This window comes from Phalangium opilio, unplaced genomic scaffold, assembly GCF_054372755.1.
Source record: "Phalangium opilio isolate 3A_F unplaced genomic scaffold, DU_Popi_V2 ptg000037l_1, whole genome shotgun sequence".
Classification (NCBI taxonomy): Eukaryota; Metazoa; Arthropoda; class Arachnida; order Opiliones; family Phalangiidae; genus Phalangium; species Phalangium opilio.
In genome coordinates, this window is record NW_028324160.1 from 6,865,278 (window position 1) to 6,875,342 (window position 10,065).

Consider the following 10,065-nt stretch of genomic DNA (forward strand, 5'->3'; position numbering starts at 1 on the left):
CATGAGTCGGCTTTTTAGTGGGTTCACTAAACACGGTCATCAATCGTTTTATTGTCGCCGCTGTTTAAAACGAAGCGCATCAATTCAAACTCACGAAGAACATTAACGTGACTGTAATGTCCACGATCCACAACGTGTGGTTATGCCACACGACGATCCCATATTAAAATTCAAAAACTTTGGATGGAACCAAATGGTAATTATTTATTTGATTATATTTATATTTCTATTAGGGTATTTAACCGTAAATTCTTTACAGGTTCCATATATAATAGTCGCAGACTTTGAGTCAATTCTCACCAAAGTCACAACATGTTTGCCAGACACATCTCTATCGTCGACTACAACTTTGGCTTTACACACAGCATGTGTATTTTCATATGCTCTTATAGGTCCAACTGGTGAGTTCAAATCCGTAAGTTACCCATTGAATTATCTAACCTTTAGTTCATTTACAGGGAATCTCGTCAAACACAAGACGTATAGAGGAGGTGATGGAGCTATAAAATTTTTGAAAATGTTGCTGGATGAATCGGATATAATTACCGAGAAGCTGAAGGAGAACATTCCAATGCAACTTACAACAGATGAGGAGACATCATTTCAATTTTCTTTATGTTGTTACGTTTGCGAGGAGCCATTCACAAAGACATCGGTGAAAACTCGTGACCATGACCATTATACCGGAGCATATAGGGGAAGCGCATGCCCAGCATGCAACCTGAAGTTAAAAGCACCCAAATTTATACCTGTCGTCATGCATAATCTCAGCAGGTAATTTTTAAATTCACTGATAAGGGGTTGTATGATTGGTTTCTCAATATCGTGATTTCATCCCCCAGATATGACGCACATCTTATTATGCAACATATTTCAATTATTAAAAAGAAAAAGATTGACTGCATCGCTTCCAACAGCGAAACCTATATTTCGTTCTCGCTCGGCAATCTCCGATTCATCGACAGCATTCGTTTTCTTCCCGCATCCCTCGAAACTCTAGTTTCCAATGTGGCGAAAGGGGGGCAAGTTAAATTCCCTTTGTTGAACGCTGTTTTCAACCCAACAGAGGTTAAATTATTTGTCCGGAAGGGTGTTTACCCATATACGTATATGGATTCCGAAGAGCGTTTCAATGAGAAACAATTACCTCCAATAGAATGTTTCCATAACGATTTAACCGACGAACCCCTGAGCCAAGAAGACTACGCTCACGCTCAAAATGTGTGGCGAGCATTCAATATTCAAGATTTAGGTAAATATTTTAAAAGTACTTGTATTTTGCAAAATAACTAAAACTGATTTTATAGGGGAATATCACAATTTGTACGTCCTATCGGACACCCTCCTCTTAGCGGACGTCTTCCAAAACTTCCGCAAAATGTGCATGACTTACTACCGCCTTGACCCTGCCCATTCATACACCGGTCCAGGTTTCGCATGGCAGGCAGCTCTGTGCATGACAAAGGTGCGATTGGATCTACTTTTGGATGAAAATATGCACCTCTTCATTGAAAAAGGAATTCGGGGTGGGGTTTCAATGATAAGCCATCGCTTCGCGGAGGCCAATAATAGATACTTAGATGGATATGACCGATCAAAACCAGAGGGATACATATGTTATTTAGGTATTCTGTTTTGCTTAATTAAACTAATCTTGAAGAAACTAACTGACATCGATACAACAGATTGTAACAACCTATATGGAACCGTCATGTGTGACGCTCTACCCATGAGAAACTTTCAATGGGTTGAACCCACCGAGGATTCCGAACGCGCTATTTTACAGTGTCAAGATGCGTCACCAGAGGGTTTTATTGTCGAAGTGGATCTTGAATACCCCAGTCACCTCCATGAAAGTCATAACTGTTATCCGCTAGCTCCCGAATCGATGTCAATTAAACCACAGATGCTCTCGGAATATTCCAAGAACCAGATGACCTCGCTAAACAGAAAAATTAAGGAATCTTTGCCGAAACTAGTCCCAAATCTGTTGAAGAAGGAACGATATATCGTCCACTATCGTAATCTTAAGTATTACGTAGCGAAGGGACTACGAATCACAAAACTCTACCGAATTTTAAAGTTTGAGCAAGGACCTTGGTTAAAGAAGTATATAGATTTCAACACGGAAAAAAGGAAAATGGCTACCAATGATTTCGAAAAGGATTTGTTTAAATTAATGAATAACGCTGTGTTTGGTAATTATATTAACATATTTACATATATATGAATATATATATATATATTCTTTCTATATATCAGGAAAAACCATGGAAAACCTTCGTAGCCGTCGGGATTTCAAATTAGTTACCACCCCCGAAAAGGCTGTGAAAAAGGCTAGTTCCCCCGCATTTGAAAAATTCAGTTTTTCATAACGACCTAGTTGGGATACATTCTGCCAAGAAGAAATTAGTACTAAATCGACCGATATACACGGGCTTCGCAATTCTGGACTTATCAAAATTGCTCATGTATGGTTTCCACTATGACGTAATTCGGGCACAATACGGGGAGAAAGCAAAACTCCTCTTCACAGATACTGGTAAGTTTTACGTCCTTATATATAATTATATATAATTTACTTTAGCATAACATTTACATTAACATTTGCGGACATTACGTATAATTACAGACAGCCTCACCTACCACATCCAGACAGATGATCTATACGCGGACTTCGCCGCTAAGGCGGATATGTACGACTTCTCGGGTTACCCACCGGAACACGCGCTTCACAGTGACGTCAACAAAAAACGACTTGGCAAATTCAAAGACGAGATGGACGGCACCCCGATCCAGGAGTTCTGTGGGTTAAGACCCAAAATGTATAGCATTTTGTCGGCCAAAGGGGAAAAGAAGACGTGCAAGGGCGTGTGCAAGCGCGTCGTGAAGAAACGCGTCCGGCACGCGCATTACCGCGAGTGTCTCTTCAACCGCGAGCTGACCACCGCGGAAATGGTTAGAATTGTAAGTGAAAACATATCTTAAAAACTGTTCGGCAGAGTAAACTCTGCCTAAACCCTTGCGACGATAAACGTTTTATATTAAATGACGGCTTTTCCACACTCGCCCACGGGCATAAAAATACAAAATAAAATGAAAAAATTATGACAAATTTATTGAGTAATTCTTATACATATAATCCGCAATCATACGATCGTTAACATTTTTATTTTTAGTAAATCGTTTTATTATATCAAACATTTTAACTCCCCTACATCTATACAATGAAAAGTAAACGCAATACCCGCCACAAGTTTGACTTAATTCACCCTGTAGTTGGATTAATTAAACGTAACAGTTAGGCTGTTTCGCTCTACAAAATCATTAAATTTAAATAAATCCGGAGGATTTCCATAGCTTACAAAGAATTCAGTGTTCTTTTTCCTCGAAATGTATATAGTCGTCCAATGTTCTCCTCCCCCTTTAGACGTATCAGTGTTCACAATAAATAGCGATGGAAACGTTTTAACAGTTAGTGGTAGTTTATCCGCCGGAAATATTCCCCGGAACAAATTTCTAGTGTATGGATCGCGCCTTAATTATCTCTCAAGTTGTCGAGAGTCCATTATGAGCTTTGATCGAATAAAACGGCTCGGTTTTTGTCAATTTCAATCAAAGATTGGAATTCGGAATAGTAAACGACGGCAATTGTAGCCGGTAGCGCTTCGGCAAATATTAACTCCAATCGGACACTACCGTTCTTTATAAAGTTGAAACTTTCAGTCGAACTACCATTCAGGTCGGGGGTCAAGTCGAATACGAAAAGAGCATTACCATTGGCGAACTCGTCACGGTCAATGAAATTACCCTCGTCGATATTCGTCCGGTTTGAAGAAAGAGATTGGCGTACGATCTCATACATAGGTTATCCTTAAAGTTGGGGCTTAAGGGTTTATGGGGTACGCTAACCCCATCAACGGATAAGGTGATTTGAGTCACCGCTTCATTTTTACCTCTCCGAGTGACGTATGTCACGGAGAGGTTCTGTAACGATCGTGTGTGTCTGTCTGTCTGTCTGTCTGTGTGTGTGTCTGTTGTTACACCCACGTGACCGCGTTCGCAGTTTCCAAATCGGAGCAAATGTGTTCGCCATTTCCGAACTGCATTGACAGTCACGGAAATGGCTCCTCTACTTGAGTTCTCACACCACCATCTTCTGGTCTTTGTCCATCCCACACGGACACCAGTCTGTACATACTGGCTTCTAATCACCACCATCTTCTGGTCATTGTCCATCCCACACGGACACCAGTCTGTACATACTGGCTTCTAATCACCACCATCTTCTGGTCATTGTCCATCCCACACGGACACCAGTCTGTACATACTGGCTTCTAATCACCACCATCTTCTGGTCATTGTCCATCCAACATGGACACCAGTCTGTACACACTGGCTTCTAATCACCACCATCTTCTGGTCATTGTCCATCCCACGTGGACAACAGTCTGTACACCTGGCTTCTAACACCACCATCTTCTGGTCTTTGTTTTTGTCCATCCCACATGGACACCAGTCTGTACACCTGGCTTCTAACACCACCAACTTCTGATCTTTGTTTTTGTCCATCCCACATGGACACCAGTCTGTACATCTGGCTTCTAACACCACCATCTTCTGGTCATTGTTTTTGTCCATCCCACATGGACACCAGTCTGTACACCTGGCTTCTACTCCATCGTCAACGTTTGGTTTAAGACATTCGCGGCGATCAGCTAGGGTTACGAGAAACGTCTAGCCGCTCCCTAGGGTAGGATCGTCTACCAAAGGTTTTCGCATTTGCGGTTGTTCTTGCTTTTAACTGTAGTTCGACACCCTTATATACTACCTATTTGAGTAAAGCGAAGCAACCGGCGTATGCTTCATTTCAAACGCCAATATTAGTCAAGTCTCTCAAGAATGTTTAATTGTTCTTTTTAAAAAGGATGTAACGCTGAATAAGGTGAAGAACTAACGAAGAAAATATATTATAATAATTATATTTATTATATTTATTTTAGTATTTAAGGTAATCTTGTCTCTCAAAACAAAATTAATACGGAAAGGGTAAAACAGCAGTCTATGTGTTTGTCTGTGTGTGTCCGTCCGTTGTTACACTAGTGCTTCGCGTTAGCAGTTCGCCTTGTGTTGATGTGAAAGAAATTCTACAAAACCTTAATATTTGGTTTTCTCATAATGTAAAATTAATATATGGAAATATTTTTCGTAATTTCGATGCCTTTAGTAGTTTTGTAGCTTTAAAGCTCTGTTTCATTTTGATATCCCAGGAATATTTTTTATAATTATTATTTGAAATGGATGTTTATATATTACTTAAGCTATACTACATCTGTTTATAGCATAATCCTTTCGTTATTGATAACATGAAAAACGGTACTATGACGGTCAAATGAACTTTTATTTTTCAATAGGCCTAGTGAACCCAAAAGTAAACGCTTGGGTTTGGTTTTCGTTTCTGTAATGCAGAGACATTAACGGTTCAGAGTGGGCCGAAAGTTAAATACACTTTTGAATAATCAGGCTTAGATTATATAATTGAATAAAGCATCATGGTGAAAATCTAGGCCGCGTTCAGCAGATCTCAGCGCTGTTAGCAATGTCATACAGAAAGGGATTTTGTTTTTGAATTTTGACGTCACGGTGTTTAGCGCTCAGCGCTGAGCCAGCGCGGTCACCAAAGAAAATAGTCGGGTTTTTGGATAACGTGACGTAAAACGCGTAGTTCTCAGCTTGGCGGTAAAAACATGGAGACCTGTATTATTACAAATAGCTCTTGCTGATTCTGATGGGACTATACCTATTTAATTGGCGTGAAACCAGTTGATCACGCGAGAATTTTAAGAGACATGTTAGTCTTTCTAATTTTAAATACAAAAGTTGTTTTTATCTATCTCTATAAATATGTTATCATACAATTTTTGTTAAGCCCTTGCACGCTTTATTGCACTAGCGTAATTTTTAAAACACCGATGACCGGAGAAAAGCGTTCAGCAAAGCTATGACGACAGAGCTCACCGGTTAACGTTTTCCAAAATCCGCTGTCTTTTTTGGTGAGCTCTGCTGAAGGCAGCGCAGATCAGTGAAAGGTCTGATCGTTATCGGGTTCTAGCTTCGTGTTTTCATGCGTTATATGGTGCGCAATTACTTTCAGTGCGTATAGCCACAAATAAGCTTTGGTGTTATGTAACGTTAACAGTCATGTTGACAAATAGGCCCTATTATAAAAAATTTTTGGACTTGTCGAACTTGTTGAAAGTTTCCAGGAACACGGCCAACTTAGATGCTCATAAAGTTGGCCGTGCCTGGGAATACTTCATAAATCGGTTGTACATGAAAGCTAACTTCCTAGTTCGTAGGGGCCATCTTCACTAAGCTAACCAAGGCTTAGTGTATATTTATGAAATTTCCAATAGAAAAATGAAAATAATATGGTTTTTATTTGTGTAAACAGTCTCCCTGGTATAAACTAGTTCTAAAACCTGACTTACCAAGTTAGCATCAAACATAAGTGAGGATTATAAACAAATATAAACTAAAAGAGTGTACGCGGTAGCCGATAAAGCAAACAACAGGAATTTTGGAATCACGTGACTATTTTTAATTTTCCTACCGTTTGATGGCGCTCAAATCTTATATAAAAGAAATCTTTCCCAGAAGACCTCGCAATTTATAATAGGGCCTATTAAGAAAATCGTCGAGGTGAAACGAGAGAATAGTGTTTACACGGCAACCCTGTTGTGAATCTGGCTTTGAACATAGAGGGTATACAGTTGAGGAGTAGAAAATTGGGCCTTTACAAACACGTAAAGGTAATATCCCTCCAAAGTTTTATCTCTTCATTTCCCGTTTTTCCCCCATCGGATGATTTTAATGTGTACAAGTATATCCTTATTGGATGTAAAATGTCGTCTGATTTACAGCATATTCGCTATGCTTTGTATACCTCTTTAATATTTCATAAAATTAACTTCAGTATTTGTTCATAAAAAAAGTAACATTTCCATATCTGGGTAAATAAGTGTGTAAGTAGGCCTCTTGACTCGGAGAGGTAATATTTTGGTTTTCCCAACTTGTTAAAATTAAAAGGCGACATTTTATAATCACCCAAAAACGCGTTCTGGTCTACAAATCCAATTGCAACTTTATTCGGTTGTTGACTGCTAAATAAATTGTCTTTGACTGCTATTTTACTTCCTTGAGATATGGAAAACGTATTACATTCCGTACGTGTTATGGGGTATTTCATCGTGGCCAATTCCAGGGTTTTGGCGTGTGATATCATAATCTCGGGGGTTAGTTTAACTCTTCTTATGAATAACGAAGCGTGGGTAAATATAACTTTCGCTTTATTTCCCTCCGCATGTAAGCAGAATTCGTTGGGACTTTTGATAAATTTAAAATTCACATCGACCAGATTGGGGATAAAGCGATTTTGCTGACATATATCGGCGTGTACGACGCCAACCAAGTCTATAACCCCATTTTGGGCGAATTCACTCCGTTTCAAAAACCCTTCATTTTCGGAAAAGTCGTCAAAATGTCCCGCCGTATCTTTGTAGAATAGTGCCCCGGTCAAAAAACTCTTTTTCGCTGGACCACCAAATGTCAATAGCGTTTGAATCATGCTCTTGTATGCGTATTGTTGAGGACATGATGTAACTGATCTATCATTCAACGATACGTGTAGTTCACTAAAAAGACTGGAGAGTAATAGGTTTTCGGGTCCAACTTTATCCGCCTGAGTAGTTATATCACCATTCGCATCGTACACAGCGGCTTTAGGTAGAGACCCATCCGCTTTAACCACTTTTACTTGTACTTGCAGGAGCGTGTTTTTCAAGTCCATGTATGACTCGGAGTTCCCGGTGACGGGAAATATAATAGCCTGATTTCAACTACGTTGGAGGTAGAGTTATACTCCGACCATTGGCTTCCTATTATCCCAGTTTGGGTATAGGGTACATGAAAAACATTCAGTTCCGAGCTGACGCTGTTCATAGAGTTTGGGTGTGCGAGCGACATTATGAAAATATATCCGGGTGTAAAGATGACCACCTTCTCTTCTTCTTAGTTCGAACAGAACTGATGATGGGTGACACTTTGCGTTTCCTTTTACGTCCGTTTCCAGTTAGCTTGGTCACTTCTTCGGCCACCCTTCTCAATGTTTCCTTACTCGCTTCTTTACCCCTAGTTCTCAATGCTTGTTTAATGGGTACACCGCTTGTATAATCCGTCCCAATTTTCGCGCCAGTGTTTAAAAACTTTCGACCTAGGAACGTGGCACCCCTTTTAAGTAATGGCATGGCTGATCTGAACGCCAAGGAGATAATGCTCCCCAGGCCGTACCCTCTTTGCACTGCCAAACCTCTACATACTGGGATGGATACATGTCCAATTTGATTTAGATAATAATCCTCACAATCCTTAACAGAAACACGACCCGTATTATATGGAGACATCCTTACACTTTGACAATCACGTCATAAATGGGACGGAGATTTAATTCAACGTAGTTCTTTATAACAAGTGCCAAGTTCTTCTGGGTCTGAAATGTAGAGTGACGTGAACTTTCCCACGTTCGAACTTAACCGGTTCACCCATTTCACTCATAATGTTTATTTCAATTGTCTGGAACTTGATTTTCGCTATGGGCATATAATGAGGTTTAGCAAACTCTTTTTCCACCGTGTCTCCATCCTTCCCGTTGATACTTATAATTCTTAAGAGAGGGACGTCAGAGTCTCCTACTGATCGAGACTGAATTATATCAGAGTATTCGAATAAGGAGTGCATTCCAGCATCCATATCACAACTGAATGGGGCTGTCATGGAAGTGACCACGGTAACGTCTTTCTTTGGTTTCCTAGTGAACCCAAATATAACGGCAATTTCGCTTGGGATATAAAGTTGGTTCGTCCCTTTTAACTCAACCATCACCCGTCGATTTGGTTTCTTGTATGAAAACTTAACCCTAGATTTTATATTTTCAGTAGCACCAGCATCGTCGATTGACAATATTTCGAGTAATTCCTCTACGGAACCGTAATATCCGGGAGGTATAACTATGGCTATATCCCGGTTTTCATTCACTCCGTTAATTATCTCTTCGGATTTCACCTAAGCCTGAACCTTCCTCTGGGAATTGATCCATTGCATCCGAAACAACACCCACGAACAACTTATCCCAAATGCGAACAATGCATTTACATTATTCCATGTTCTGGGATAGCTTATTTCAGCTAGAGCAACCTCGTGAGATCCCTCTAGTATTATAGATTCAGGTAGATACGTTCTGAACATGCTTATAGTATTTCCTTTGAAATATTGTGTTCACGAATCAGAGGATAGTGTGATGTAGAGACTCATTTTACGTCGATTTCTTGCACCCTGGAATCAGATTCGGAACTATACCCTCTCCCCCGTACGAGGAGTTCCTTAATACCGTCAGGTTTTTTACGTTTTCGTAATAATTTTTCAATTTTAAATTTAAAGTTTTCTAGGTCTTTGCCAACTTTCTGTACTTCCTCTTTGTAGGACACACCGGAAATGAGCTCGGAGTGCAAATCCCTCAGTTTATATACGGGTGGATCTCTCGGGATCCGTTCTGTTACTTTGAATAGTTCTTCGGTATAATTGGCCAAATACCCTTTTTCAAACGTTCTTTTATTTTTGCTTATTCTAACTAAATCATCAATTTCAAAGGGGTGTGAAACTGGCGGCGAAAAGTTTACTTTTCCGTACAAATTTAACCAGATTTCTTTCGAATTTTCCTCTGTCACTTCAAGGGGTTTGCATTTAATTGATTTGTGGTAGTTGTTATTATACGATTCCAATAAGTCGCGTAATACGTCAATGTATTTGTAGGTGTGGTTTTGCCTAAAATAGCGGTACATTCGTTCCTTCAAGGTTCGATCAAATCGTTCAACGATACTACATTTCACTTCCGAGTGTGTGGCGAAAAACTTGATGTCCAAACGTTTCAATTCACTTTGCAGTTCTTTATTTAGAAATTCATTCCCATGATCCGACTGAACAATCTTGGGTTTTCTACCAGACTCTAAA

At 39.7% G+C, this 10,065-nt stretch overlaps 1 protein-coding gene and 1 long non-coding RNA gene across 2 annotated transcripts; both read left to right on the plus strand.

The window, feature by feature from the left end:
* Nucleotides 1-366: 366 nt before the first annotated feature.
* Nucleotides 367-2,105, plus strand: LOC149683797 (uncharacterized). Its single transcript, XM_089871166.1, has 6 exons — nt 367-401; nt 448-774; nt 843-1,252; nt 1,308-1,625; nt 1,686-2,031; nt 2,084-2,105. Exons 1-6 carry the CDS (start codon nt 367-369, stop codon nt 2,103-2,105), a joined length of 1,458 nt encoding a protein of 485 aa, XP_089727292.1.
* Nucleotides 2,106-2,134: 29 nt separating this feature from the next.
* LOC149683798 (uncharacterized) lies at nt 2,135-2,945 on the plus strand. The gene is made up of 2 exons (XR_016384214.1): nt 2,135-2,198; nt 2,263-2,945. It is a non-coding gene; the product is annotated as an uncharacterized LOC149683798 (long non-coding RNA).
* The last annotated feature ends 7,120 nt before the right edge of the window (nt 2,946-10,065 follow it).